The sequence below is a fragment of the Tinamus guttatus genome, unplaced genomic scaffold, assembly GCF_059628265.1.
Source record: "Tinamus guttatus ecotype Peru unplaced genomic scaffold, ASM5962826v1 Tinamus_guttatus_pri_ptg000018l, whole genome shotgun sequence".
NCBI lineage: Eukaryota > Metazoa > Chordata > Aves > Tinamiformes > Tinamidae > Tinamus > Tinamus guttatus.
The window spans coordinates 1,398,211-1,425,172 of record NW_028288552.1 but is presented as its reverse complement, the minus strand read 5'-3'; the positions used below and the strand labels follow the sequence as shown (position 1 = coordinate 1,425,172).

The 26,962-nt window shown below is 54.6% G+C and overlaps 2 protein-coding genes across 2 annotated transcripts; both read left to right on the top strand.

The window, feature by feature from the left end:
* Positions 1-119: 119 nt before the first annotated feature.
* LOC148596274 (uncharacterized) lies at positions 120-11,247 on the top strand. Its single transcript, XM_088523933.1, has 13 exons — positions 120-314; positions 1,435-1,479; positions 4,390-4,750; positions 4,794-5,013; positions 5,654-5,768; positions 6,015-6,188; positions 6,282-6,388; positions 6,590-6,727; positions 7,909-8,041; positions 8,638-8,724; positions 9,218-9,302; positions 10,681-10,771; positions 11,154-11,247. The coding sequence occupies exons 1-13, from the start codon at positions 120-122 to the stop codon at positions 11,245-11,247; spliced, it is 1,845 nt and encodes a 614-aa protein (XP_088380059.1).
* A 1,037-nt stretch (positions 11,248-12,284) lies between these two features.
* LOC148596273 (ankyrin repeat domain-containing protein 26-like) lies at positions 12,285-21,502 on the top strand. The gene is made up of 11 exons (XM_088523923.1): positions 12,285-12,350; positions 13,666-13,829; positions 14,027-14,120; positions 14,578-14,730; positions 16,584-16,756; positions 16,901-16,994; positions 18,037-18,149; positions 18,359-18,500; positions 19,245-19,526; positions 20,047-20,310; positions 21,431-21,502. Exons 1-11 carry the CDS (start codon positions 12,285-12,287, stop codon positions 21,500-21,502), a joined length of 1,617 nt encoding a protein of 538 aa, XP_088380049.1.
* The last annotated feature ends 5,460 nt before the right edge of the window (positions 21,503-26,962 follow it).

Below are 26,962 nucleotides of genomic sequence, written 5' to 3'. Positions count from 1 at the left end.
GGGGGAAAGTTCTTCTTCCCTGGAGGCTGAAATGGCACCATCTGCTTCAGACACAGGCAGCCACCCAGGAGCAGGTGGAACAAAGAAGAGCCGCTGCTGAAGCTTCCCTGGTAGGACGAATGCAGCAGAGAATCAGGGATTTGGGAAATGAACTGGCTCTCAGCAGACGCCTGCAGCAAGGCAGAGTTATCGGAGGCCTTGCGGAAGCCGCTGCTGCCTACCCTCCTGAGCTGGGCAGCAGCCGCTCTTTGATGCTGAACGCAGCGGGCAATGCTTCCTGTGTGGCAGACAGAGTGGAAGCTCAAATGGCTGAGGTAAGGCATTGGACATGCACGCTGTGCTCGAATGAGCTGCCCACAGAGTATGAATGAGCAGGGTTCAGCTTTTAAGGGGAAAAGGAGCACGCATTCCTGCCTAGCTCCGGGACACCCAGTCTGCTAGTGCAAACAGCATTGGTGCCCCTCACAACTGGGCGAGCACAGTCCCCTGGATCGCCCTGAGAGACTCCACAAGGCAATGCTCAGAGCCTGCTGCAACCTCAGCGATAGCTCTGGTCCGAGTGTGCCCCAGCCTTTGCAGTGTGTGTGGAGAGCACGGTCCTCACGGAATGGTGAGGTTTGGGGCCCGTGTGGCAAGAGTTGGACAAGAGGGCGAAGCATTCTTCACTGAATGCCATGATCCATTCCCTGCTTTGCACAGAGTGGAGGCAAGGGCAAGCTCTCCTCTTCCATCTTTTACAATCCTGGGAAGGCTTCAGGCAGCTCCAGTTGTGACTCAGTGCTGTGGTGCCTGCAGCGTAGCAAGGGTCCTGTTGAAAGGAGATGCCTGCGGGCTGTAGCTGTCCCCATGCCTGTAGTGTTCTGAAGCTGAGCTGCTCGGCTTTGGGCATTGCCTTGTGGGGGTCTCAGAGGGTGATCCAGGTGACTGTCCTCAGGCACTCCTGTGGCTAAACAGCAAGTCAGCAGAGCTGCCATGAAAAAGGCTGTCTAGAATGTGGCTGCTGCAAGGAAAGCCAGCTCGTTCTGGCCTGAGTCCTTTGCTGCGGAGTAAATTAAAGAGAGTGTTGGTTTGTAATGAGAAAAAAAGCAGGCATCACAAATGGGATTGCTCGCTGTGAACAGTGTAAATATGCAGCTCGTGGCCTTGGGACTAGACCTCTGGCCATGTGTGCTTATATCCTCCTTGTGCTTTTTGATGCCCTTCTGTAAAGCCAGAATGAGGGAAAAGTGATGAGTGGCAATTGTGTTGTGATACACTTAATAGCACAGAGTAGTGGCAATGCTGTGTTTTGGTGGATAAAGCATTTCTCAGGATTGAGGGTGTTGTTCCCAGTTTGCATTTCATGTTACAGTTAGGTTTCAAAAGGCCGTAGAAGGTAGTACTAGAGGAATGTAACTGCTAAGGACTTAAGGGTATCCTGTGTTATACTTGCAGGTGCGTGAGGAATGGTCAAAAATGTCGCTGAGGAACGTGAGCGAGGTAATGGCAACCTGGAGATTTATGTGACACCTTCATCGTGATCCAAATACTGGTGGCACAGAATATTATGTGCCTGTCCTTAAAAAAGAGAAGAAACAGTGTATGTGCACATGCAAGGCCGCCCCCAGAGCCCCGAATAATCCCCTCTCCGGGGGGCTCTAGTCGGGCCTTTTCAGGGACGGGGCCTGTTTGCAAGCAGGTGGCCCCTGCTTTGCAATTCTTTGGGTTCCTGTTGGCTTCAATCAGCTGCCGAGTGGCCAGCTGTTGCTTTAGAGCCCCTTGCATTTGCTTGGATGGACACAAGTGCCTTGGGTTGAATGTGTCTGCATTGTGAGCAGAAGTGCCTGTCTACTGGGATGAATGGGGTTGGTTCCTTTAGTTTGGGACTTGCTCCCTTTTGCTCCTGTAACACTAACAGAGGGCCTTTTGTTCCCCCTGCCGCGCGCGCCTTCCTCAGAAGTGGCTTTCTGGAGCGGGGACTGCCAAGAGAGGATATCCCGAGAGGAAGGAAGCCTGGGGAAACGTGCCCTCTAGCTCTTGGCGGAGTGGTGTGTAGATGACATCGAGCTGCATTCAAGTGAAGGTGTTCTGTTCCAATTCTGTATTTAATAAAGCTTGTAGGCTGGGACATCTCTGTTTTATTCCCGTCCCCTTCGTGACTTGGCCTGCCCTGCGCACGCGCCTGTTCCCTCCTCCTCCCGCTGCCTGTCCCTCTTACAGAATGGGAGCGGCGGGCTTGCTGCCAAGGGGGGAACCCTGGTAGGAGTCTGGCCGCTTGCTGGCAGCGTGCAGCCTGTGTCCTTTTCCTCAGGGGAGGTTGAAAGCTCCGCTGGGTTTTTAGACAGGGGCCTGGAGTTGGGGGCTCTGTTTGCCTCCTGCTGCCCTTCAGAGCGCTCCTGCGCTGCCAGGGGGAGGCCGCTCTCAAAGATGGCTGGCAGGTGCTGGCAATGGCGGAAGGCTCCTGAGGCCTGGCCCACAGCAGCTGTCCCCCTTGCCTAGGAGCCAGCCAAGAAGCACGATCAGGCGAGCCGCAAACGGTCGGCAGCAGCTCGAGGCCTGGCAAGCTGATGGAGCGCAGCCTCCCGGAAGCCCTTTCCAAAGATGAGAAGGAACAAGAAAGTGCGTGGGAGTAGTCGGCAGGGATTCCCAAAGGGGGAGGCAAAACCCTGCTGTAAGATCCCAAAGGCCTTTGCAAGAATCTTAGTTTACCTAAGAGTGGCTGGTCTTAATGCACTCGATAAGGAGAGGTTTGCTGAGTGACAACAGGACCCCAAACTCCGAAAGGAGTTCAAAGGCAGAAGAAGATGCAGTAACGTCTGCCATAATGTGTTCTGAAAGGAAGTTTGGCTGCTTACCAGGCCATTTGAGGACTATGCAATCCCAGAGCACATCACCTAGGCACATGTACATACCTATATTACTCTGGTGTTAATTTACTAATATATATGTATTTTATCTTAGTGTTGGCTTTTTTATTGCTTGGTGCAGTTTTGATTTTAAGCACGTGGTGTACAAAAAGAGCTCCAAAATGGCCCAGTCTTCATAAAAATAAGCTAGTTTGAACTTTGAGAAGAAAGCTGGTCTGGACTGGCAGTGCTTGATGGCACATCCACTGTGAGGACGCAGCAAACCCTGCTGTGGTTTAGGAGGCACCTGTAGCCTTAAGCTAAGACCAAGAGCAATGTGGAGATGACAGCCTCCTGGTTGCTTCCAGTAATTCCAGAGAGATTTGGACATCTGTTAGGGTTTGGCTACAAAAATCCGGGAATGCTCAATGACCGTGTGAACAATACACTCACACTGCTAGCTGGCCTTCAAAGCTAAAGAGCTAATTTAGTAGTTAAAGAATGCAGTGTGCAGGATGTCCTAGCAATGTGTGCATAGCATGGACAAGTTCCAAAAAAAAAGTCCCGATTAGAAGAATCCCATTCATTTGGAACAGTAATGTACATTTGAATTTAAGGATGATTTCCAAGTAAGTGAGAAGCCAGTGCTTATCTGGTGGCCACTTCAATTACATCCCCAAGAGAAAGATCTCTATCCCCCACAGCAGAGAGGCTTCCTCTTCCCCTGAGGGGGGAACACGGCTGCTCCCTCTGGAGTCCTCGTTTAGGAACTTGAGACACAGGCTTCGAGTTCCGTTGCACAGAGCCCAGTTTCTATCTCTAGCACTATGGCAGGTAATACTTACCGGCTAACCACACAGTATCAGCTTTATACATGGCTTGTAAGGCACTGTTGGACAGGAGCAGGGGCAATTAAAGACTTGCAACCTCACCGCAAAAAGAGAGGTGACCTTCCTTATCAGGGATAATGGCAGCAGTCACAGTACCTGTTCTGAGTGTCTTCTTGGTATATATGGACCACTAATAGCACCGTAATCAACAGCCAACTGCGCGCTCCTTTTATCAAATACAAGCTTTGCTATTTTTCCTCCTGCTAACATGTACACATGCAGAAGTGGAGGGAAAAAATCTTCATTCAAACATCTTATGGAAGTATTCCGCTGCTGTTCAGTAGCCTAAGAGCACCTCGGGCTAGCATCCCATCTCACGAACTTATTCCTGCCTCAGTCCTACAAGCAGTAAAATCCAGACTCATCATGAAGGGCATATATCAATATACAAACTAACACCTCCACCCTACTCATGCACTTCAAACATTTAATCGCAATCTATAGTGTGAGCGTGGCTGGGGATTATTTTTATTATTATTTTTGGCTGGTTCTGCTTTTCTGCTCGATTCAGTTGAGTAAATACCGACAAGACGTAAATGGGGATTTTTGTGAAATGAAAGATGATTTTCTACTAATGATAATAACTGGCAGCGCTGGCAGATCTACAACAAGTAGCAGATTCACAATCATAGGAGAACATGAAAAAGATAGTTGAGCGACAACCAAGCTAACAGCGGCGGTGCTCTTTCTCGGGGAGCCGCAGCCCCTTGTGGGTGCGCTGCAGCCCCACGTCGAGGAGCCGCCTGTGGCGCGTGGCAGTGTCACCCCGCGGCGTCACCCCGCCGCCCTGTGACGCCCTCGCCGCGGCTGTTGCGCCTGGCGCCGTCGCCGCGCGGCCTCAGTGCTGCGGCCGCCAGTGCCGGAGCGACGGTCGGCGCGTGCCTCGCTGGGAGCCTCGCTGCGTCCCGGCCCTCGGAGCGCGCCTCTGCTCCCGGCGCGGGGGCTCCGAGCCCGCGACCCCCGCTCCCGCAGCCCGCCGGGGCTCAGCCCCGCCGCAGCTGTCCCGGCCGCGGCCCCTGCTCGGGGCTCGGCTCCTCTGCCCCGCCCGCCCGAGGCGGGGCCGTCTCTCTCTGGCCGTGTCCGCGTCCCCGCCGCAGCATGAAGCGGTTCCTGGCGCTCTTCGGCAAGGGGCGGGGCGCGGCGGCGCCCGGCGGCGCTTCCCTGGCCTGCGTGGGCGCTCGCTACGAGCTTCGCGAGGAGGAGCTGAGCGAGCTGCACCGCGCGGCCGCCCGCGGAGACCTGGCTGCGCTGCGGCGGCTGCCGACACGCGGCCTCGACGGGCGCGACAAGGCCAAGCGGTGAGGGGGGCGGCGCCGGCCGGGGCTTTGCCGGCTCTTCGCGAGGGCCTGGCCGGGCGTGGAGGGCGCGTGTGCTCGAGGCTGCTGCGGGGAAGGCCGGGTGGCAGGCCCTGCCCCAGCAGCACCGCCCGAGGCTGCTGTGCTGCTCTTGGAAAGCCCGTGTCCCCGGCGTGCGGCACTCTGTTGCCACGCAAGCGGTGCTGGCGCAAGCCGCAGGGCGCCTTGGCGAAGGCTGGAGGTGGCCAACCAAGCCTGGGTGGTCCTTGCTGGGCAGCGTGGGTGGTGCTGTTGGAGGCAGCGGGCGGTTGCGCGGGCAGAGGGATGGAGGGCAGCCGCTTGCGCCCGGCAGCGTGGGGCTGCGTGGGCAGACCGCTGTGCCTGGGCGCAGGAGCCCCTTTGCAGGGAAGCGGGTGCGGAGCTGCGGGAAGCGGGTGCTGCGTGGGGTGGGGGTGACTTTTCCTAGCCCCTCGCTCTGGGCTTGGGGTGTGCAGCTGCTGCCGTTGCTGCCGGAATAGGCGACTCTTTCTAAGCTGCTCTTGTGGCTGCGGACAGCGGTGGCCCTAGGCCCGGGACAGAGGCAGGAGCGGTGTGTGCAGCTCGGCGCGTGTGTGCGTGTTAATGGAATGTGTTGCCTTTGTAGGACACCCCTGCATCTCGCTTGCGCTAATGGGCACTCGGAGATCGTGTCCTATTTAGTGGAGAAGAAGTGCAAGCTGGATGCGCGGGACGGCTACAAGAGATCTCCACTGATGAAGGTACGTGGAGCATGGGAGAGCTGTTGAGGGAGGGCTTCCAAGCTGCACCCAGAGCGCTGCGTCTCTGGGGTGATGTGTGATGTTGGGACAGGTGGAGACTGCGTTGAGATTGGCGCAGAATGGGCCCACGTTGCCTCCTCTGGGAAGGCCGGGGTTGCTTTGTGCGCTTGGCCGGCTGTGGGAGCGCTGAGGGAGGGAAACGTAGTTGCTGGGAAGGCTTCCTTTTCTTTGCCGTGTTGCTTGCAGGCAGTGCAGTGCCAGCAAGAAGAATGCGTGGCCATTCTGCTGGCGCATGGTGCCAACCCTAATCTTGCCGACGTTACCGGCAACACTGCCCTTCACCTGGCTGTCCTTGCTCGTAACACCTCTCTAGCAGGGCAGCTAGTGGAGCACAGCGCCCTTCTCGAGGCTAAGGATAAGGTAAGTGTAGAATGTGGGTGAGGCTGCTCTCGGAAAGAGAGAGTGGCTTTCCCTGGCTGTTTGGTTCTGACTGGGGGCGCTTTATGCTTGCAGATGGGCTGCACGCCCCTTGCCCTTGCCGTGTCGGGTCATCACGGCGAGATGGTGGAGTTCCTGCTTGGCAAAGGAGCTGATGTGAACGCTCGAGACCAGTCTGCCAGGTGAAGGGCTTGTCCGAAGAGCGTGTCCGGAGGCCCCGTTCCTTCTGAGTTGTGCTGTGCTTCCATGTAGCTGCCTTTGCTTTGCTTCTGCCTGTGGGAAAGGGGGAAGCAATTGTTGTGGGAGCAAAGAGGGCTGAAAGGCATGCGAGTGAAATGTCTGCGTTGGCTCCGAGCTTTCCTCTCCTCTTTTGGATGCTCTAGGACCCCTTTAATGCGGGCTGCTTCGACTGGGAACAGGAGCATCCTAGACACTCTTCTTCGCCATGGTGCTGATCTTTCCCAGAAAGATGTTGCTGGGTGGACGGCGGAGGAGTATGCTAGGACTTTTCTGCATGCTCGGTAAGTGCTTTAGGTGACGTTAGAGTTGCTGAGGTGTGTGAATGTGCGTGTTGGCTTATGGACGCTCTTGTTAAGAGCAGCAAGGTTTAATGATGTGTGGAGACGTCTGTGGAAGCTGGGCAAAAGGGCATGTTCTGGAACATGTAGTGTCAAGTGTGAACCGGGAGGTTTTCCTTGACTCCACCCCGACTGCTCGGTCAGGTTTCAAGTTGGTGGTGCTGAGCTGAGCTGTGAGCAATAGCGAGCCTGAAAAGTGTGCTTTGGGCAAGTGGAGTGTATACGAAGCCCTCCCCAGAGCAGCGCATGAGACCAAATGCAGAGGTCCTTTCTTCTGCCGCTTCCCCTCGCCCTGGGCCTGTAGCAAGGGGAGCAGGAAGGGCGGGTGTGCGTGGGTATGTGTAACTAGCCCGTGTGTGTCAGCTTGCCAGATGGCTCTGAATAGGCGTAGCGTGGAGAAGCAGTGGCTCGTTGTGTCCTAGAAGAGCCGTGTACAAGGATGCCGTTGGGTTTGGTGACAGTCCTTCCTTTCTTCCTGTCTGCAGCGTTGGTGAAGAGCTGGCAGAGTGCGCGCAGAGGGCGCGTGCAGGCGGCCCAGTAGGCATGGCAGGACTCAGCTCGCCTCCCGGAGCAGGAGCTGCTGCCTCTGCATCGGGCGCCTGTGCTGCGGCCAGCGGAGGTAGGATCCTTAAGCGTGGAGGAACTGCTGGGGCTCTGCGTGTGCGTGTGCGTGTGCGTGTGGTGCGAGTAGTTGAGCACTTCATTAGCTTCCTATCCCGTCAGCGCCCCGCAGCGTTTGCTAACTGTCTGCTCCCAACGCGTGTTTGTCCAATGCTAGTATTTTGTTGAGGAAGCTTAGAAGGAAATGTAAGGGCAGTGTTGATTTTCTTTGCTAATGTCCTTTGAGGGGAAGGGGGTTAGAATTCAGTAGGGTGCGAGAAGTCAAGGGCAGGTTGGGGCCTGCTTTTGTCCCTGCTGTCTTGTGTGACTGTTCCCCTGCAGCGTGGCCTGCAGAAGTGCCTGTGTTAGGTGCTTGTGGGCCGTGTTGACTTCTGAAGGTCTGACATGCTAAGAATTAATCGTGTCAATTAATGTTTTCACAGTGGGAGAGGAGCTTTCCCGTGAATGCTTTGTATGGTGAGGCTTGAACAAGCGCTTTCCCCCAATCCTTTCCCCTGCCTCAGAAGAGGAGAGCCTGGAGAGAGACACAGTCCTTCTTGTCTTAACTTTTCAAGCGTTCAAGATACTGATGACGAGGAGAGCGAGGACAACTCCGTTCCTGCCTCCGAATTAGAAAGACGCCGTTTAGCTGCCAAGGTGAAGTGGCCCAAGAGGCAGAATTTCTGTGGAATGAGTGAGTGGTTTGGAGGGCTGAGCTGTGTGGATTTGAGCGAAAGGGCGCTTGCAGTGCGGTGGCTTTGCTCCTGCAAAGCGGTCTCCTGCCTGGCCCCCTTCCTGCTGCTGTGAGCTACTTCCTCCAAGTCTGGTAGCCGTGGCAGAGCACGCAGCAGTCTGGTGGTCGGGGGCAGAAGAGCACTAGGTGACAAGAGAAATGACCGCACGGTCTTGATGTGCGTGAGATTTCTAGAGAATGAAGGCTGATGAGCTCCTAGATTACCTGTTCCTTTGTCCTGCAGACCTTGCTGTCGGTTTCCAGGAACAAAGGGGTGGTAGAATTGTGACTAATGTGGGAGAAAGGCATTTATTGTTCAAAGTGGGCTGAGGTGCTTCATCCCCTGGCTCTCCTGTCCTCCTTGTGAGGTTCCTCAAGTGTGCTCAGCAGGGAGCTCCTGTAGCCGGTGTCTTTGTCTCCTGGCACATGGGAATGGCATTCCAGGCTCACGTGCGCCTGATCTCCCGCTGCCTGTTTCCCCTCTGATGATGTCTCTTTATTTTTGCTGTTTCTCCTGCAGAAGAGGTGTTTGGCACTGGGACTGTGCAGCGATTCTGAGGATTCCGAGGATGATGCTGGAAGGCACCCTGCAGTGCTGGAGATGCAGGCGAGATTTCCTTCTTCTCCTGGTTGCCCTCTTGTCAGTGAGCTTTGAGAGGGTGTCGCAGATGCCGTCTGCGAGGAGCTACTGCAGCACAGGGAGATGTGCTAGTGGGTTGAAGAGTGCCCGTGAGGAAAGGGAGGGAAGCTGGACTAAGGCTGTCGGAGAAGCAGGCAGCTATTGCTTGTCCTGGGTGAAAAGAAGGGACAGATGGGGAGTGTGCTCGTGCGTGTCACCGTGTTGTTGAAGCTGGAGTCAGAGTGTGTCTAGGCCATGCTTGTGAGGGGCAGAGCAGCATGTCTGTGGTGCTGGCTATTGCTGTCTGCCCAAAGGCATTCCTGTGGAAAACCTGCAGGCCTTTCTTTGCAGCAGACAAGAGAGAACTCTCCTGTGTAGTTACCCAGGGAAATGAAGCATTTTGCAAAGTTTGAATTGCTGCTGCAGAAGATGCTTCTTTCTGTTCTTTGCAACACTTTTTTTTTTTCCTGACCTCTCTTAGGAAGCATCATCTGAAAAGGATGGAGAGGAAGGTGCTGGTGGTCCTCAGGATAAAGATGCTGCAGGATCAGTGGCTGGTGAGAAAGGTGAGTTAGTAAACACGGGTCCTGCTGTGTGTTTGCTTGTTGGGGCTTGCCTGATGGAGGAGAGCAGCAGAGTGAAAGAAGCACTCATGGTGTGCCATTCCTTCTTTCCCTTGTAGATGTTTCCTTGGCAGCGGGAGCGGAGCAGGAGAAAGACGGAGACTCCCTCTTGGATTCTGAGGTGCTTTCTGTTGGTTTTTGTTGTTGCAGAGGAGGGGGGGAAAGGGTGTGTGTGCTCCTGCATATTTGAATGTAGGTGAATGTAGGCTCAGCCTGTGTCCAGGCTGCACTTCTGAGAGTCTCTGTTGAAGAGGAACAGCATGTCTGTGACACTGGGTATTGCTGTGCACAGAAACATCCTCCTAAGGGAGGAGTGCAGTCCTTGTAAAAGAAAAGTGAGAACGTTTTTCCCTGTACAGGTACAGGGAATAGAAGTACTTTGCACGGTGCCCTTTCCTGTGCAATGGGTGCTTCTTTCTGTTCCTTCCAACTCTTTTGGCTGGCCTCTTTCAGGAGGAATCACCTGCACGGGATGGGGAGGAAGCAGCAGGTGGTCCTCAAGTTGCAAATGCTGCAGCAGCCCTCCCTGTCAGTAGAGGTGAGTTCAGAAGCGTTGAGCCCCTGTGTTTGTTTGCTCCTTGGTCTGAGTCAGTGAATGCCGGTGATGAGCTGCTGCTGAGATGGGAAAGCCCCAATTCTGCCCTTGCCAGCAAATGCCAGGGCAGAGGGGAAGGTCAAGTGAGGAAGATGTTTTGTGGAAGTGCTGGAGTGCAAGGAGTGTTATTTCGTGGTGACTTGCTGCCTGTGTGAGGATGTGGGAGGAAGGGTGAGAACACAGTGGTGGGGCTCAGAGTGAGGATGCTCTTGAATGACGCTGCTTTTTCTTCTTTTTTTAAACACTCTAGTAACAGCATTATCTGTCCCTTGGCTGTGGGTGTTGCCTGATGGAGGAGAGCAGCAGAGTGAGAGAAGCACTCATGGTGTGCCCTTCCTTATTTCCCTTGCAGATGTTCCATCGGCAGCAGGAGCGGAGCCGGAGGAGGACAACGATTCTCCCTGGGATTCTGAGGTACTTTCAGCGGGGGGGCCACAGTGGGTTCTGCGTGGGGGGATCTTCTCAGGAGGTTCCTCTGGGTGTGGGCCCTGCATCTAGGAGGCTCTGCTCCTTCTTTGGCTGCTTCTGCCATACGTTTGTTCCAGTGAACTGGAGCAGCTTTAGCTGTGTGCAAGCTGCTCCACGAGGCTTGTGAGGAAGCAGGGTCTGGGAATGTCCGAGCTCTCATAGCAAGTGGCCCTTGCATGGGATTTGTAGTGCAATACTCAACGGGTCCAGATTCTGGCTCTGCAAGAGTTTGGTGGGGTTGCTGTTTCTTTGCCAAAGTATCCATGAAAAGGACAGTGTATGGAATCCTGCAGCCAAGTAAGAAGCCCAACAGCAATAACGTGGGTTTTGACTTGGAGCGCTGTTTTGGGTAAAAAAGTGCAAGGGAGGAAAGAGGCGGAGTTGGACTAAGGTTACTGAAAAGCAGGCAACTGTTGGTTTTCATTGGTGCAAAGGAGAGGGGAAAGGGTGTATGTGCTCCTGGGTATTGGAACGTGGGTGAAGGCAGGCTGAGACTGTGCGCAGGCTGCGCTTGTGAGGGTCTCTTCAGAAGCAGAAGAGCACATATGTGACATTGGGTACTGCTGTCTACTCAAACGTCTTCTCAAGGGAGGAGTTGCAGGCCTCAAAGAAAGGAAGTCAGACCATTTTTCCCTGTGTGGGTAGAGGGAAGTAGTTTGCAGGGTGTCCATTGCCTGCACAGGGAGTGCTTCTTTCTGTTCTTTGCAACTGTTTTGGCTGGCCTCTTTCAGGACGAAGCACCTGCAAGGGATGGAGAGGAGGCCGCTGATGGTCCTCAGGATACAAACGCTGCAGGAGCCCCGGCTTGTGTGCGAGGTGAGTTGAAGGGCACGTTGAAGGCCACGTCTTGTTTGGTGGCTGTGAGGGCCAATGCATGGAAACGGTGCCGTGCTTGTGAGACGGGGCAGCCCCGATTCTGCCCTTGCCACCAAAGGAGAGGGCGGAGGGCACGTCAGCTGAGGGAGGCATTTTGTGGTAGTGCTGGAGTGCAAGGAGCACTGTTTCTTGGTGACTCGCTGCGCACGTGAGGATATTTTGTGTAGTGCTTTGAGGACCCCTCCGTTGCGATGCGAATGGACTGTGGGTGCCAGACTCTGGAGCGAGAGTTTGGGAGAGCAGCTGCCCGCACGGCTCCCTCCTCCAGGACTCCGGCCTTGCAGAGCCGCGTTTGGGTGCTCGCTGCCCCTCTGTTGGGTGTTGGTTGTAGCTGTGTGAGCTGTCCTGCTGGGCTTGGGCGACTTCTGCTGCAGAGAAGGGCAGGGGAAGGGGTGAGAACACAGTGGTGCGGCTGAGCGTGAGGATGCTCTTGAATGACGCTGCTTTTTCTTCTTTTTTTGAAGACTCTAGTAACAGCATTATCTGTCCCTTGGCTGTGGGTGTTGCCTGACGGAGGAGAGAGGCAGAGTGAAAGGAGCACTCATGGTGTGCCCTTCCTTATTTCCCTTGCAGATGTTTCCTTGGCAGCGGGAGCGGAGCAGGAGAAAGACGGAGACTCCCTCTTGGATTCTGAGGTGCTTTCTGTTGGTTTTTGTTGTTGCAGAGGAGGGGGGGAAAGGGTGTGTGTGCTCCTGCATATTTGAATGTAGGTGAATGTAGGCTCAGCCTGTGTCCAGGCTGCACTTCTGAGAGTCTCTGTTGAAGAGGAACAGCATGTCTGTGACACTGGGTATTGCTGTGCACAGAAACATCCTCCTAAGGGAGGAGTGCAGTCCTTGTAAAAGAAAAGTGAGAACGTTTTTCCCTGTACAGGTACAGGGAATAGAAGTACTTTGCACGGTGCCCTTTCCTGTGCAATGGGTGCTTCTTTCTGTTCCTTCCAACTCTTTTGGCTGGCCTCTTTCAGGAGGAATCACCTGCACGGGATGGGGAGGAAGCAGCAGGTGGTCCTCAAGTTGCAAATGCTGCAGCAGCCCTCCCTGTCAGTAGAGGTGAGTTCAGAAGCGTTGAGCCCCTGTGTTTGTTTGCTCCTTGGTCTGAGTCAGTGAATGCCGGTGATGAGCTGCTGCTGAGATGGGAAAGCCCCAATTCTGCCCTTGCCAGCAAATGCCAGGGCAGAGGGGAAGGTCAAGTGAGGAAGATGTTTTGTGGAAGTGCTGGAGTGCAAGGAGTGTTATTTCGTGGTGACTTCCTGCCTGTGTGAGGATGTGGGAGGAAGGGTGAGAACACAGTGGTGCGGCTCAGAGTGAGGATGCTCTTGAATGACGCTGCTTTTTCTTCTTTTTTTTTAAACACTCTAGTAACAGCATTATTTGTCCCTTGGCTGTGGGTGTTGCCTGATGGAGGAGAGCAGCAGAGTGAGAGAAGCACTCATGGTGTGCCCTTCCTTATTTCCCTTGCAGATGTTCCATCGGCAGCAGGAGCGGAGCCGGAGGAGGACAACGATTCTCCCTGGGATTCTGAGGTGCTTTCAGCGGGGGGCACAGTGGGTTCCCCGTGGGGGGATCTTCTCAGGAGGTTGCTCTGGGTGTGGGCCCTGCACCGAGGAGGCTCTGCTCCTTTTTGGCTGCTTCTGCCATACGTTTGTTCCAGTGAACTGGAACAGCTTTAGCTGTGTGCAAGCTGCTCCCCGGGGCTTGTGAGGAAGCAGGGTCTGGGAATGTCCGAGCTCTCATAGCAAGTGCCTTATTAGAAATGCATAGTGCGTGCTCCAAGCTTTTTCTTCCTATGTGTGTAACTATTTCATTAGGATAGTATTGGAGAGCTGGGTGAGGAGCTTGCTGATGCTCCTAAAAAGCAGTCGCCAGCAGAATCCTTGCTGGAAGCTGCCCCACGTTCCTGCCGGGACCTGGAGGAAGAGCAAGGGCAGCTGCAGAAGGAGTTGGCCAGGGTTAAAGGCAAGGTAGGCAAATGCCATAACAACAATAATGAGCGTAACAGGGCTGTTCTTCCTCTGTAAATGATGAGAAGGACAAGGCAGCATTCTGAGCACAGGTACAAGTGAGATGTGATGAAGTCAGTAGTTCCGCACTGCCGTAACCCATGAGGGCGGTGGAGCCTTGAGCGGAACGACGTGCTCTTCTTCATGTGCTGTGCTGTGCAGGGCAGTGTAGTTTGAGAGCTGCAGAAAGCGCTCTTTTCCCTTGTCAGTCGGAGCTGTCTGCTTGTAGAAAATCAGGATGGGGACAGGAGAGGCCAATAGGAAAGAGGGTGAAGCACCAGAGTTTGGGAGATTTGACTTGGGAGTCAAAGCAGTGTGTAAGATGCTGAAGATGAAGCTGACTCCCATGGTTCCTGGTTTGACAGTTGCAGGAATCGGAAGAGCGGCGTCTCCAGTCTGAGCGGTCTGTTGAGGAGTTGAAGAGAGCCCTGGCAGAGAAGCAAAGAGAATCAATGGCTGCTCCCCAGCAAGAGCAAGAACGTGGCACACTGCTCTTCACCATAAAGCTCTTGAGGGAAAAAGTTGGACGGTGAGGAAGTGCCAGAGTGAAGCAAGGCTTTGCTTTGTGGGCTGGTGTAAAGGCAACGGGATTACCTTGCTGCATCCCAGCAAGGGAATGTGGGACTTGGAGGGAGGCTTTTGCTTGAGATGTTGTTAGTTCACAGTGTGGAGTGGGTATGTGTGCTCTGTGGGGTTCCCATACTGAGCCCTATGTTTCCTTTGAAGGCTTGAGTTTGAAAAAACAGGGCTGGAGGTGACAGCGCGCCATGAGACTGCCAGGGTGGAAGCTCTTCAGAAAGAGCTGCGCAGCTCTGCCTCTGTAAGCGACTCCTGACCTTTCCTTTTCATGAGCTCCTGAGCCTACTTGTGTGTGTGTGTGTGGACAGTTAGAGAAGAGATTGCGTGGCCTTGGAGTGTGCTGTGGAAGGGGAAGTGTCTGCCTGCAAATGGACACGGTGCACAAGTGTGCACTGTGCTGCTCTGCAGAGCGTTTGCCTCATTCTGTGTGTGTGAAAAGGCCTGGTCCAAGTGTGGCTCTCGGGTGGAGAGAGACTTTTGTCCAGAGTCTGACAATGGCTGGAAGGGAATGAAGGCGGGGGTAGGAGTGAGGGGTAGGGAGATGCCTGAGAAAGGTCTGGGTGATGGGAGAAGGGGAAGAAACATAGTAGTCCTTTGGGGAGCTACTTCTGGGAAGAGTCGTGTAATGTAACAGGAAAAGCAAAAGCACAGTGCACGGTGCAAGGCTTTTCCTGCGACGCGTGTCCTTATTCCATCAGGGCAGGGTCAGGGAGCTGGAGCAGGAGCTCGCCGATGCCCGCAGAAAGCAGGCGCTGTCCGAAGCCTCGCTGGAAGCTGCCACGCGTGCTCGCCGGGAGCTGGAGGAGGAGAAAATGCAGTTGCAAAAGGAGTTGGCCAGGGTTAAAGGCAAGGTAGGCAAAGGCTGTGACTAGCCCGAGGACCCTGACAACCCTGTTTTCCCCTGTAACCAATGAACAAGCAGCGGGATGGGAGAGGCCAGTATGAAAGAGGACGAAGCAACAGGGTTTTTCAGAGGTGACCTGCGAGTGAAAGCAGGTGCCTTGAGTGTGTGAAGAGGAAGCTGACTAGCGTGGGTCCTGGTTTGACAGTTGCAGGAGCTGGAAGAGCAGCTTCTCCAGTCTGAGCGGTGTGTTCAGGATTTGAAGAGAGCCCTGGCAGAAAAGCAAAGGGAAGCATTGGCTTTGTCTCAGCAACTGCAAGAATGCAAGAAGGCCTGCTTGGAAATGGAGAGCCTAAAAGTGCTGAAAGACAAAGTGGAAAGGTAAGGAGTTGGCATAGTGAAGCAAGGCTGTGCTTTGTGGGAGGGTGTAAAGGCAACGGGGTTAGCTTGCTGCTTGAGAGCAAGCAAATCTGGGATTTGGAGGGAGGTGTTTGCTTGAGATACCGTCAGTTCACAGTTTGGAGTGGGTGTCTGTGCTCCACTGGGTTCCCATACTGAGACCTATGTTTCCTTTGAAGGCTTGAACTTGAGAATGGGAGGCTGGAAGGCAGAGCTCACCAACAGACAGCTAAAATCGAAGCTCTTCAGAAAGAGCTGCACAGCTTTGCCTCTGTAAGCTACTCCTGCCCTTTCATTTTCACAGGATCTAATATGAAGCCCTGGGTTTGTGGATTAGAGTCATGTGTGCAGTTCAATAACAGCACGTGCATCTGAGCAGATTGCTGGCATTTTCTTAAACACAGATGCACGTGGATGTCTGCAGTCTGTGTTTATGTGCTGTTCCAAGGAGAACAGTACTTGGCCATTTTGAACTCATAGGAAGCCACGAGCTTAAAGACGAGCTGGCAAAGCTTAGCTGTTGGCAGCAGACAGAGAGCAGACATCAGCTGTGCAGAGGCACAGTGGTGTGGACAAAATAAGTTATGTTTAGGTTCACTCTGAAGCCTGAAGCAGCTCTGTAATGTAACAGGAAAGAAGAGAAAGCGGAACCTGTGGTCCAAGCCTTTTCTTCCTATGCATGTAACTATGTCCACAGGACACGGCCAGACAGCTGGAGCAGGAGCTTGCTGAGGCTCGTCGAAAGCAGCTGATGTCAGAAGCCTCTCTGGAAGCTGCCACACGTGGTTGCAAGGACCTGGAGGAAGAGAAAGGGCAGTTGCTAAAAGAGTTGGACAGGCTTAAGGGCAAGGTAGGCAAAAACAGTAACTACCTTAATGAGCCTGACAATGTTGTTTTTTCCCTGGCAAATGATGAACAAGCAGAGGGCAGTATTCTGAGAACAGGTGCCAGGGGGACCTGAGCAAGTCAGTCATTGCGGCCTGTCATAACCCACGAAGTGGGTGAAAGCTGGAACCAAATGACCTGCTCTTCCTCCTCCACCGGGCAGGGTGCTGTAGTGTGAGAGCTGCAGAAAGCAGCATCCCTCCTGGATAGGTGGGGCTTTGCATGGTCCACGTGAAGCAGCATCTCAGGCAGGTGCTCTGAATGGTCGCGCTGGCTGAGCCTGCACTGGGCCTCACGTCCACAGCGGAGATTGAAGGGCCTCAAAGTGACTCACTTGCCTAGTGCAATAGCCCTGGTGCCTAAGTTTGGCAAGGTCTTTGCTGTGCACTCCCTGTGGAAGGAAGCGGATTGGTGTTGGGGCGGTTTTGGGGACTGCTTTAGGAAGACAAGATGGGGGTGGAAGAGGCTAGCAGGAGAGAGGGCAAGGCAAGAGGATTTGGGAGAGATGACTTGGGAGTCAAAGCACTTGGCTTGCCTGTATGTAAATGCAGCTGAGTAGCGTGGGTGCTGGTTTGACAGTTGCAGGAGTCGGAAGAGCAGCGCCTTCAGAGTGAGCATTGTGTTGAGGAGTTGCAGGCGGCCCTGTCGGAAAAGGAGAGGGAAGCAATGGCTTCTTCCAAGCAACTGCAAGAGCTTGTGGAAGCCTCCTTGGAAAGAGCTAGCCTAAAGCAGCTGGAAGAACGAGTGGGACGGTAAGGAACTGCCCCGGTGAAGCAAGGCTTTGCCTGCCGGGGTGGTGTAAAAGCAAGAGGAAGAGCTGGCTGCATGGCAGCAAGCCCATCCAGAATTTGGAGGGCCGTTATTTCACAGTGCTGTCTCCCTGTGTTTCCTTCAAGGCTTGAGCTTGAAAAGGTGAGGCTGGAAGGGAGAAGCGACCAACACACGGCTCGAATTGAAGCCCTGCAGAAAGAGCTGCACAGCTCTGCCACTGTAAGCTCCTCCTCAGCTTTCTTCTTCATGAGCTCCTGAGCCTAGCTGTGTGTGTATGTGGGGACATTCTGGGAAGAGATTTTCCTGGGGAGCCCAGGGGGACATCATTTCTGGCAGTCCGCAGGGGATCGGCTCTGCTTTGTCCCTCTCCAAGGCCTTCTGGTGTTGAGAGGTTCCCTGGCTACTGTGCGGCCTGAGCAGCGTGCGAGGAGAGGCTTTGACACTCATGTGCTGCTTTGACCGCCTGCTGCTTTTTGGCTGTCCTGGTGCTGAAGCCCTCAGGCAGTAGCACTTGTTGCTGCCCTAAGGGCGAGTTAGCTCGTGGAATTGCTTTGGTGCCAAGCAAAGCCTGAAGCAGCATCCTCAGGCTGTGACAAGGGAGACTTCATTGCCAAACCTCTGACACCTTCCCTGTTTACTGACTGTGGATTCCTTGGCTCGAAGGTGTCAATCCATAAAGGAATGGCACAGGCGTAGGCAGTGTTGTGTGCTTGGGCCGAGTTAGGAGACAAGCCCTTAATGAAGGAGAACTGCTCCAGGGCTCAAACTGGGGGTCGATTGTAAAGGAGTAGTGAGATGGAGAAATGTTGGTGGCATTTTGCTTCGCTAATACCCCTTGAATGAGGTGCAAGCGTGAGTCCGGGAAGCATCAGTGTGGCTTTTTTGTTCCTTAGGTTCATAAGAGCCTGGAAGATCTGCTCTCTGCCTTACAGACAAGACACGTGCCTCTGAAAGAAGACAAATATCAGCAGGTACATGAAGGGTTGCTCTGACTTCCCTCTTCCAGTCAATGATTTTCTTTCCTTTTGGGTGCGTGCAGGCAGCTACACTGTTCACGAACTCTGTAACCTTGAACGCCCAGGACTGTTGCCTAGTGATGGCGGCTGATTCCCCTGAAGCTCGAACTTAAGCTCTGCTGTCCACTGATGTGGATAGCTAAGTACCACCTGCTGGTGCCAGGGGGACAGAGGAAGCTGTTTCTCAGGCTCTTTTGCACTTTTTACTGAGCTGCGTATGTGCTTTCTCCTTCCTGTGTGCAAAGTGTGAGAGTGAAGGAAAGGCAGTGAAGAAGGGGGCAGAGAGGAAACAAGCAGCGGAAGCCCAGCTGGAGGAGGCAGTGAAGAAAAACATGGAATTGCAGGAAGAATGCAGCAGGTATGGCTTTTTAGCATTTGTAAGAAATACCGGCTAAGCTGGGAGTCAAGGTTCCTTTAATTGACTCAGAGACTATGAGTACGTAACGGTTTGTGAGCAACCTCAAAGGGAATGCTTCTTGTGTTTTGGGGTTTTTTTTGTTTGTTTATTTATTTGTTTGTTTGTTTTTCCCATGGCTTTCCTATTTTACTCCCTAATTGGCTGTACAGGTCCAAGAGGCTTCTGGAGAAAGCTCTGAAGAAACTAAGGACCTATGAGAGGCGCGAGAGCGAGTCCCAGCTGAATCTACAGGCCAAGCTGAAGGACGCACCTTCTGGAGGGGGCAGCGAAGATGACATATTAAGAACAAAGGTGAGCTGTGCTTCGTTGTTTCTATGTGTTTGTTTTGGAAAGCTGTCTCGTTTCTTCTCCTGACTTCTGTATTCACGTGCACGTTCACGTGGTGGCTGTGTTTGGAAATGAAGGGGCTTTCTTCTGATCCCTGGAAACGTCTAACTAATCATTCCGAAAGGGCAGGAGTGCCGCGGTGCCAGGGTGGTGGTGTGGAAAAGGTGAATTTCTGAGGAGAGAGGAAACCGTTAGAGTAGCAGTTGACCTTTGGGGACTTCTGGAAACCTGATACTTCCTAAAAGTTCTTGGAAAGAAGCTGCCGCTTGGTCCCAGAGCGAATAGGGCTTCTTTGTCCATGGCTTAGAAAGCTGCTTTCTGGAGGAGTGTTGACAAAGTCAGGCAATGCTGACTGTGAGACAAGTCTGGAAGACCCCTGGCAGCCCCGCTGCATGCAAAACACCCCGCATGATGTGTGCTCCTGAGGAAAGGAGAAGGAGCCTAGCTCTGTGGATGTGTGATCTCCTGGGAGTGAAGCCTTTATTGGCTAGGGGAGTGCTGGAGGAGACCTGAGAAGGGCGGGAAACTTGAGGTGGTCTTTTGGGAAACCTTTAAAAGAGGTGCTGCTTTTGGCAGAGGAGCATGGCTTTCACTTGGTTTTAAAACGGAGCGAGCTGGTGACAAACAGAGTCTCAGCACACAGCCTGCAGGGTCTGCAAAGAACTGCGTATGCTTAAGGCTCTCTGTGTGTCCCTTGGCTGTGTGCAGGTGCAGGAACTTTGCAAGCGGCTCTCTGCAGAGCAGAGAAACTCAAGGCAGCTCAAGAAAGCAAACGAAGGTTTGCGGGAAGAGTTGGCTTGCATGCATGGGAGCCATGCACAGCTGCGGAAGAGGAAGCGGCAGCTGGAAGAAGAGGTGGCTGCCCTCCGGTGCCGTGTAGAGACCAGCACGCCAGACCTCAGCCACATCAAAGAGCACAAAAGAGAGACTGAAGAAAAGGCCGAGCGACAACTAAGGCAAAAACTACGGGAAGTCAATCTCTTTCTGCAGGTAAAGGTACTTGGCACTGGCATGCACAGTCCATTTGTGCCTTTTCCTTCATCTCTTCTGTACCAGTGTCCTTCTCCACTGTGTCCAGCTTGTGCTGGTCAGGGCTGTGGGTTCATGGGCTCTTTATATCTGGAGGAGTCTGTTGAAGGCCGTGAGCTTGTGGAACGCTTGTCCTCAGCCATTCCGGGCATCACCATCTTTTTGCACATTAGTGCCTGGAGAATCAGGGAACAGCGTTAAGAGAAGGGACTAGCGTCTTGCCGAGAGAGAGGTGGCTTCTTAGTCCGAGCTTTGATTGGAAACCAAAATACATAAACGTTGTGCTAAGAGCAGGTTTCCACCAGTGAACAGAAAGCATTGCGTAACGTGGTGCCTCTGGCTGTGGCCGTGGATTCTTGAGGGCAGTGAGGAGGCGCCTGAGTAAGGCTGTGCTCTTCCAAGGGGGTGTGTGGAAACTGTCGTCGGGCATGGGGGGAAAGTTCTTCTTCCCTGGAGGCTGAAATGGCACCATCTGCTTCAGACACAGGCAGCCACCCAGGAGCAGGTGGAACAAAGAAGAGCCGCTGCGGAAGCTTCCCTGGTAGGACGAATGCAGCAGAGAATCAGGGATTTGGGAAATGAACTGGCTCTCAGCAGACGCCTGCAGCAAGGCAGAGTTATCGGAGGCCTTGCGGAAGCCGCTGCTGCCTACCCTCCTGAGCTGGGCAGCAGCCGCTCTTTGATGCTGAACGCAGCGGGCAATGCTTCCTGTGTGGCAGACAGAGTGGAAGCTCAAATGGCTGAGGTAAGGCATTGGACATGCACGCTGTGCTCGAATGAGCTGCCCACAGAGTATGAATGAGCAGGGTTCAGCTTTTAAGGGGAAAAGGAGCACGCATTCCTGCCTAGCTCCGGGACACCCAGTCTGCTAGTGCAAACAGCATTGGTGCCCCTCACAACTGGGCGAGCACAGTCCCCTGGATCGCCCTGAGAGACTCCATGAGGCAATGCTCAGAGCCTGCTGCAACCTCAGCGATAGCTCTGGTCCGAGTGTGCCCCAGCCTTTGCAGTGTGTGTGGAGAGCACGTTCCTCACGGAATGGTGAGGTTTGGGGCCCGTGTGGCAAGAGTTGGACAAGAGGGCGAAGCATTCTTCACTGAATGCCATGATCCCTTCCCTGATTTGCACAGAGTGGAGGCAAGGGCAAGCTCTCCTCTTCCATCTTTTACAATCCTGGGAAGGCTTCAGGCAGCTCCAGTTGTGACTCAGTGCTGTGGTGCCTGCAGCGTAGCAAGGGTCCTGTTGAAAGGAGATGCCTGCGGGCTGTAGCTGTCCCCATGCCTGTAGTGTTCTGAAGCTGAGCTGCTCGGCTTTGGGCATTGCCTTGTGGGGGTCTCAGAGGGTGATCCAGGTGACTGTCCTCAGGCACTCCTGTGGCTAAACAGCAAGTCAGCAGAGCTGCCATGAAAAAGGCTATCTAGAAGGTGGCTGCTGCAAGGAAAGCCAGCTCGTTCTGGCCTGAGTCCTTTGCTGCGGAGTAAATTAAAGAGAGTGTTGATTTGTAATGAGAAAAAAAGCAGGCATCACAAATCGGATTGCTCGCTGTGAACAGTGTAAATATGCAGCTTGTGGCCTTGGGACTAGACCTCTGGCCATGTGTGCTTATATCCTCCTTGTGCTTTTTGATGCCCTTCTGCAAAGCCAGAATGAGGGAAAAGTGATGAGTGGCAATTGTGTTGTGATACAATTAATGGCACAGAGTAGTGGCAATGCTGTGTTTTGGTGGACAAAGCATTTCTCAGGATTGAGGGTGTTGTTTCCAGTTTGCATTTCATGTTACAGTTAGGTTTCAAAAGGCCGTAGAAGGTAGTACTAGAGGAATGTAACTGCTGAGGACTTAAGGGTATCCTGTGTTATACTTGCAGGTGCGTGAGGAATGGTCAAAAATGTCGCTGAAGAACGTGAGCGAGGTAATTGCAATCTGGAGATCTATGTGACACCTTCATGGTGATCCAAATACTGGTGGCACAGAATATTATGTGCCTGTCCTTAAAAAAGAGAAGAAACAGTGTATGTGCACATGCAAGGCCGCCCCCAGAGCCCCGAATAATCCCCTCTCCGGGGGGCTCTAGTCGGGCCTTTTCAGGGACGGGGCCTGTTTGCAAGCAGGTGGCCCCTGCTTTGCAATTCTTTGGGTTCCTGTTGGCTTCAATCAGCTGCCGAGTGGCCAGCTGTTGCTTTAGAGCCCCTTGCATTTGCTTGGGTGGACACAAGTGCCTTGGGTTGAATGTGTCTGCATTGTGAGCAGAGGTGCCTGTCTACTGGGATGAATGGGGTTGGTTCCTTTGGTTTGGGACTTGCTCCCTTTTGCTCCTGTAACACTAACAGAGGGCCTTTTGTTCCCCCTGCCGCGCGCGCCTTCCTCAGAAGTGGCTTTCTGGAGCGGGGACTGCCAAGAGAGGATATCCCGAGAGGAAGGAAGCCTGGGGAAACGTGCCCTCTAGCTCTTGGCGGAGTGGTGTGTAGATGACATCGAGCTGCATTCAAGTGAAGGTGTTCTGTTCCAATTCTGTATTTAATAAAGCTTGTAGGCTGGGACATCTCTGTTTTATTCCCGTCCCCTTCGTGACTTGGCCTGCCCTGCGCACGCGCCTGTTCCCTCCTCCTCCCGCTGCCTGTCCCTCTTACAGAATGGGAGCGGCGGGCTTGCTGCCAAGGGGGGAACCCTGGTAGGAGTCTGGCCGCTTGCTGGCAGCGTGCAGCCTGTGTCCTTTTCCTCAGGGGAGGTTGAAAGCTCCGCTGGGTTTTTAGACAGGGGCCTGGAGTTGGGGGCTCTGTTTGCCTCCTGCTGCCCTTCAGAGCGCTCCTGCGCTGCCAGGGGGAGGCCGCTCTCAAAGATGGCTGGCAGGTGCTGGCAATGGCGGAAGGCTCCTGAGGCCTGGCCCACAGCAGCTGTCCCCCTTGCCTAGGAGCCAGCCAAGAAGCACGATCAGGCGAGCCGCAAACGGTCGGCAGCAGCTCGAGGCCTGGCAAGCTGATGGAGCACAGCCTCCCGGAAGCCCTTTCCAAAGATGAGAAGGAACAAGAAAGTGCGTGGGAGTAGTCGGCAGGGATTCCCAAAGGGGGAGGCAAAACCCTGCTGTTACATCCCAAAGGCCTTTACAAGAATCTTAGTTTACCTAAGAGTGGCTGGTCTTAATGCACTCGATAAGGAGAGGTTTGCTGAGTGACAACAGTACCCCAAACTCCGAAAGGAGTTCAAAGGCAGAAGAAGATGCATTAACGTCTGCCATAATGTGTTCTGAAAGGAAGTTTGGCTGCTTACCAGGCCATTTGAGGACTATGCAATCCCAGAGCACCTCACCTAGGCACATGTACATATCTATATTACTCTGGTGTTAATTTACTAATATATATGTATTTTATCTTAGTGTTGGCTTTGTATTGCTTGGTGCAGTTTTGATTTTAAACATGTGGTGTACAAAAAGAGCTCCAAAATGGCCCAGTCTTCATAAAAATAAGCTAGTTTGAACTTTGAGAAGAAAGCTGGTCTGGACTGGCTGTGCTTGATGGCACATCCACTGTGAGGACGCAGCAAACCCTGCTGTGGTTTAGGAGGCACCTGTAGCCTTAAGCTAAGACCAAGAGCAATGTGGAGATGACAGCCTCCTGGTTGCTTCCAGTAATTCCAGAGAGATTTGGACATCTGTCAGGGTTTGGCTGCAAAAATCTGGGAATGCTCAATGACCGTGTGAACAATACACTCACACTGCTAGCTGGCCTTCAAAGCTAAAGAGCTAATTTAGTAGTTAAAGAATGCAGTGTGCAGGATGTCCTAGCAATGTGTGCATAGCATGGACAAGTTCCAAAAAAAAAGTCCCGATTAGAAGAATCCCATTCATTTGGAACAGTAATGTACATTTGAATTTAAGGATGATTTCCAAGTAAGTGAGAAGCCAGTGCTTATCTGGTGGCCACTTCAATTACATCCCCAAGAGAAAGATCTCTATCCCCCACACCAGAGAGGCTTCCTCTTCCCCTGAGGGGGGAACACGGCTGCTCCCTCTGGAGTCCTCGTTTAGGAACTTGAGACACAGGCTTCGAGTTCTGTTGCACAGAGCCCAGTTTCTATCTCTAGCACTATGGCAGGTAATACTTACTTCAAACATTTAATCGCAATCTATAGTATGAGCGTGGCTGGGGATTATTTTTATTATTATTTTTGGCTGGTTCTGCTTTTCTGCTCGATTCAGTTGAGTAAATACCGACAAGACGTAAATGGGGATTTTTGTGAAATGAAAGATGATTTTCTACTAATGATAATAACTGGCAGCGCTGGCAGATCTACAACAAGTAGCAGATTCACAATCATAGGAGAACATGAAAAAGATAGTTGAGCGACAACCAAGCTAACAGCGGCGGTGCTCTTTCTCGGGGAGCCGCAGCCCCTTGTGGGTGCGCTGCAGCCCCACGTCGAGGAGCCGCCTGTGGCGCGTGGCAGTGTCACCCCGCGGCGTCACCCCGCCGCCCTGTGACGCCCTCGCCGCGGCTGTTGCGCCTGGCGCCGTCGCCGCGCGGCCTCAGTGCTGCGGCCGCCAGTGCCGGAGCGACGGTCGGCGCGTGCCTCGCTGGGAGCCTCGCTGCGTCCCGGCCCTCGGAGCGCGCCTCTGCTCCCGGCGCGGGGGCTCCGAGCCCGCGACCCCCGCTCCCGCAGCCCGCCGGGGCTCAGCCCCGCCGCAGCTGTCCCGGCCGCGGCCCCTGCTCGGGGCTCGGCTCCTCTGCCCCGCCCGCCCGAGGCGGGGCCGTCTCTCTCTGGCCGTGTCCGCGTCCCCGCCGCAGCATGAAGCGGTTCCTGGCGCTCTTCGGCAAGGGGCGGGGGGCGGCGGCGCCCGGCGGCGCTTCCCTGGCCTGCGTGGGCGCTCGCTACGAGCTTCGCGAGGAGGAGCTGAGCGAGCTGCACCGCGCGGCCGCCCGCGGAGACCTGGCTGCGCTGCGGCGGCTGCCGACACGCGGCCTCGACGGGCGCGACAAGGCCAAGCGGTGAGGGGGGCGGCGCCGGCCGGGGCTTTGCCGGCTCTTCGCGAGGGCCTGGCCGGGCGTGGAGGGCGCGTGTGCTCGAGGCTGCTGCGGGGAAGGCCGGGTGGCAGGCCCTGCCCCAGCAGCACCGCCCGAGGCTGCTGTGCTGCTCTTGGAAAGCCCGTGTCCCCGGCGTGCGGCACTCTGTTGCCACGCAAGCGGTGCTGGCGCAAGCCGCAGGGCGCCTTGGCGAAGGCTGGAGGTGGCCAACCAAGCCTGGGTGGTCCTTGCTGGGCAGCGTGGGTGGTGCTGTTGGAGGCAGCGGGCGGTTGCGCGGGCAGAGGGATGGAGGGCAGCCGCTTGCGCCCGGCAGCGTGGGGCTGCGTGGGCAGACCGCTGTGCCTGGGCGCAGGAGCCCCTTTGCAGGGAAGCGGGTGCGGAGCTGCGGGAAGCGGGTGCTGCGTGGGGTGGGGGTGACTTTTCCTAGCCCCTCCCTCTGGGCTTGGGGTGTGCAGCTGCTGCCGTTGCTGCCGGAATGGGCGACTCTTTCTAAGCTGCTCTTGTGGCTGCGGACAGCGGTGGCCCTAGGCCCGGGACAGAGGCAGGAGCGGTGTGTGCAGCTCGGCGCGTGTGTGCGTGTTAATGGAATGTGTTGCCTTTGTAGGACACCCCTGCATCTCGCTTGCGCTAATGGGCACTCGGAGATCGTGTCCTATTTAGTGGAGAAGAAGTGCAAGCTGGATGCGCGGGACGGCTACAAGAGATCTCCACTGATGAAGGTACGTGGAGCACGGGAGAGCTGTTGAGGGAGGGCTTCCAAGCTGCACCCAGAGCGCTGCGTCTCTGGGGTGATGCGTGATGTTGGGACAGGTGGAGACTGTGTTGCGATTGGCGCAGAATGGGCCCACGTTGCCTCCTCGGGGAAGGCCGGGGTTGCTTTGTGCGCTTGGCCGGCTGTGGGAGCGCTGAGGGAGGGAAACGTAGTTGCTGGGAAGGCTTCCTTTTCTTTGCCGTGTTGCTTGCAGGCAGTGCAGTGCCAGCAAGAAGAATGCGTGGCCATTCTGCTGGCGCGTGGTGCCAACCCTAATCTTGCCGACGTTACCGGCAACACTGCCCTTCACCTGGCTGTCCTTGCTCGTAACACCTCTCTAGCAGGGCAGCTAGTGGAGCACAGCGCCCTTCTCGAGGCTAAGGATAAGGTAAGTGTAGAATGTGGGTGAGGCTGTTCTCGGAAAGAGAGAGTGGCTTTCCCTGGCTGTTTGGTTCTGACTGGGGGCGCTTTATGCTTGCAGATGGGCTGCACGCCCCTTGCCCTTGCCGTGTCGGGTCATCACGGCGAGATGGTGGAGTTCCTGCTTAGCAAAGGAGCTGATGTGAACGCTCGAGACCAGTCTGCCAGGTGAAGGGCTTGTCCGAAGAGCGTGTCCGGAGGCCCCGTTCCTTCCGAGTTGTGCTGTGCTTCCATGTAGCTGCCTTTGCTTTGCTTCTGCCTGTGGGAAAGGGGGAAGCAATTGTTGTGGGAGCAAAGAGGGCTGAAAGGCATGCGAGTGAAATGTCTGCGTTGGCTCCGAGCTTTCCTCTCCTCTTTTGGATGCTCTAGGACCCCTTTAATGCGGGCTGCTTCGACTGGGAACAGGAGCATCCTAGACACTCTTCTTCGCCATGGTGCTGATCTTTCCCAGAAAGATGTTGCTGGGTGGACGGCGGAGGAGTATGCTAGGACTTTTCTGCATGCTCGGTAAGTGCTTTAGGTGACGTTAGAGTTGCTGAGGTGTGTGAATGTGCGTGTTGGCTTATGGACGCTCTTGTTAAGAGCAGCAAGGTTTAATGATGTGTGGAGACGTCTGTGGAAGCTGGGCAAAAGGGCATGTTCTGGAACATGTAGTGTCAAGTGTGAACCGGGAGGTTTTCCTTGACTCCACCCCGACTGCTCGGTCAGGTTTCAAGTTGGTGGTGCTGAGCTGAGCTGTGAGCAATAGCGAGCCTGAAAAGTGTGCTTTGGGCAAGTGGAGTGTATACGAGGCCCTCCCCAGAGCAGCGCATGAGACCAAATGCAGAGGTCCTTTCTTCTGCCGCTTCCCCTCGCCCTGGGCCTGTAGCAAGGGGAGCAGGAAGGGCGGGTGTGCGTGGGTATGTGTAACTAGCCCGTGTGTGTCAGCTTGCCAGATGGCTCTGAATAGGCGTAGCGTGGAGAAGCAGTGGCTCGTTGTGTCCTAGAAGAGCCGTGTACAAGGATGCCGTTGGTTTTGGTGACAGTCCTTCCTTTCTTCCTGTCTGCAGCGTTGGTGAAGAGCTGGCAGAGTGCGCGCAGAGGGCGCGTGCAGGCGGCCCAGTAGGCATGGCAGGACTCAGCTCGCCTCCCGGAGCAGGAGCTGCTGCCTCTGCATCGGGCGCCTGTGCTGCGGCCAGCGGAGGTAGGATCCTTAAGCGTGGAGGAACTG

Bases quoted from the DNA above. Each gene is read 5' to 3' on its own strand.
- LOC148596274 (XM_088523933.1), top strand. From the start codon at position 120: ATGCAGCAGAGAATCAGGGATTTGGGAAATGAACTGGCTCTCAGCAGA. The intron at 5,014-5,653 runs GTGAGGGGGGCG...TTGCCTTTGTAG, and splicing joins GGGCGCGACAAGGCCAAGCG to GACACCCCTGCATCTCGCTT. The intron at 6,728-7,908 runs GTAAGTGCTTTA...CCCCTGCCTCAG, and splicing joins AGGACTTTTCTGCATGCTCG to AAGAGGAGAGCCTGGAGAGA.
- LOC148596273 (XM_088523923.1), top strand. From the start codon at position 12,285: ATGGGGAGGAAGCAGCAGGTGGTCCTCAAGTTGCAAATGCTGCAGCAG. The intron at 12,351-13,665 runs GTGAGTTCAGAA...CTGGTTTGACAG, and splicing joins AGCCCTCCCTGTCAGTAGAG to TTGCAGGAATCGGAAGAGCG. The intron at 14,121-14,577 runs GTAAGCGACTCC...TTATTCCATCAG, and splicing joins AGCTGCGCAGCTCTGCCTCT to GGCAGGGTCAGGGAGCTGGA.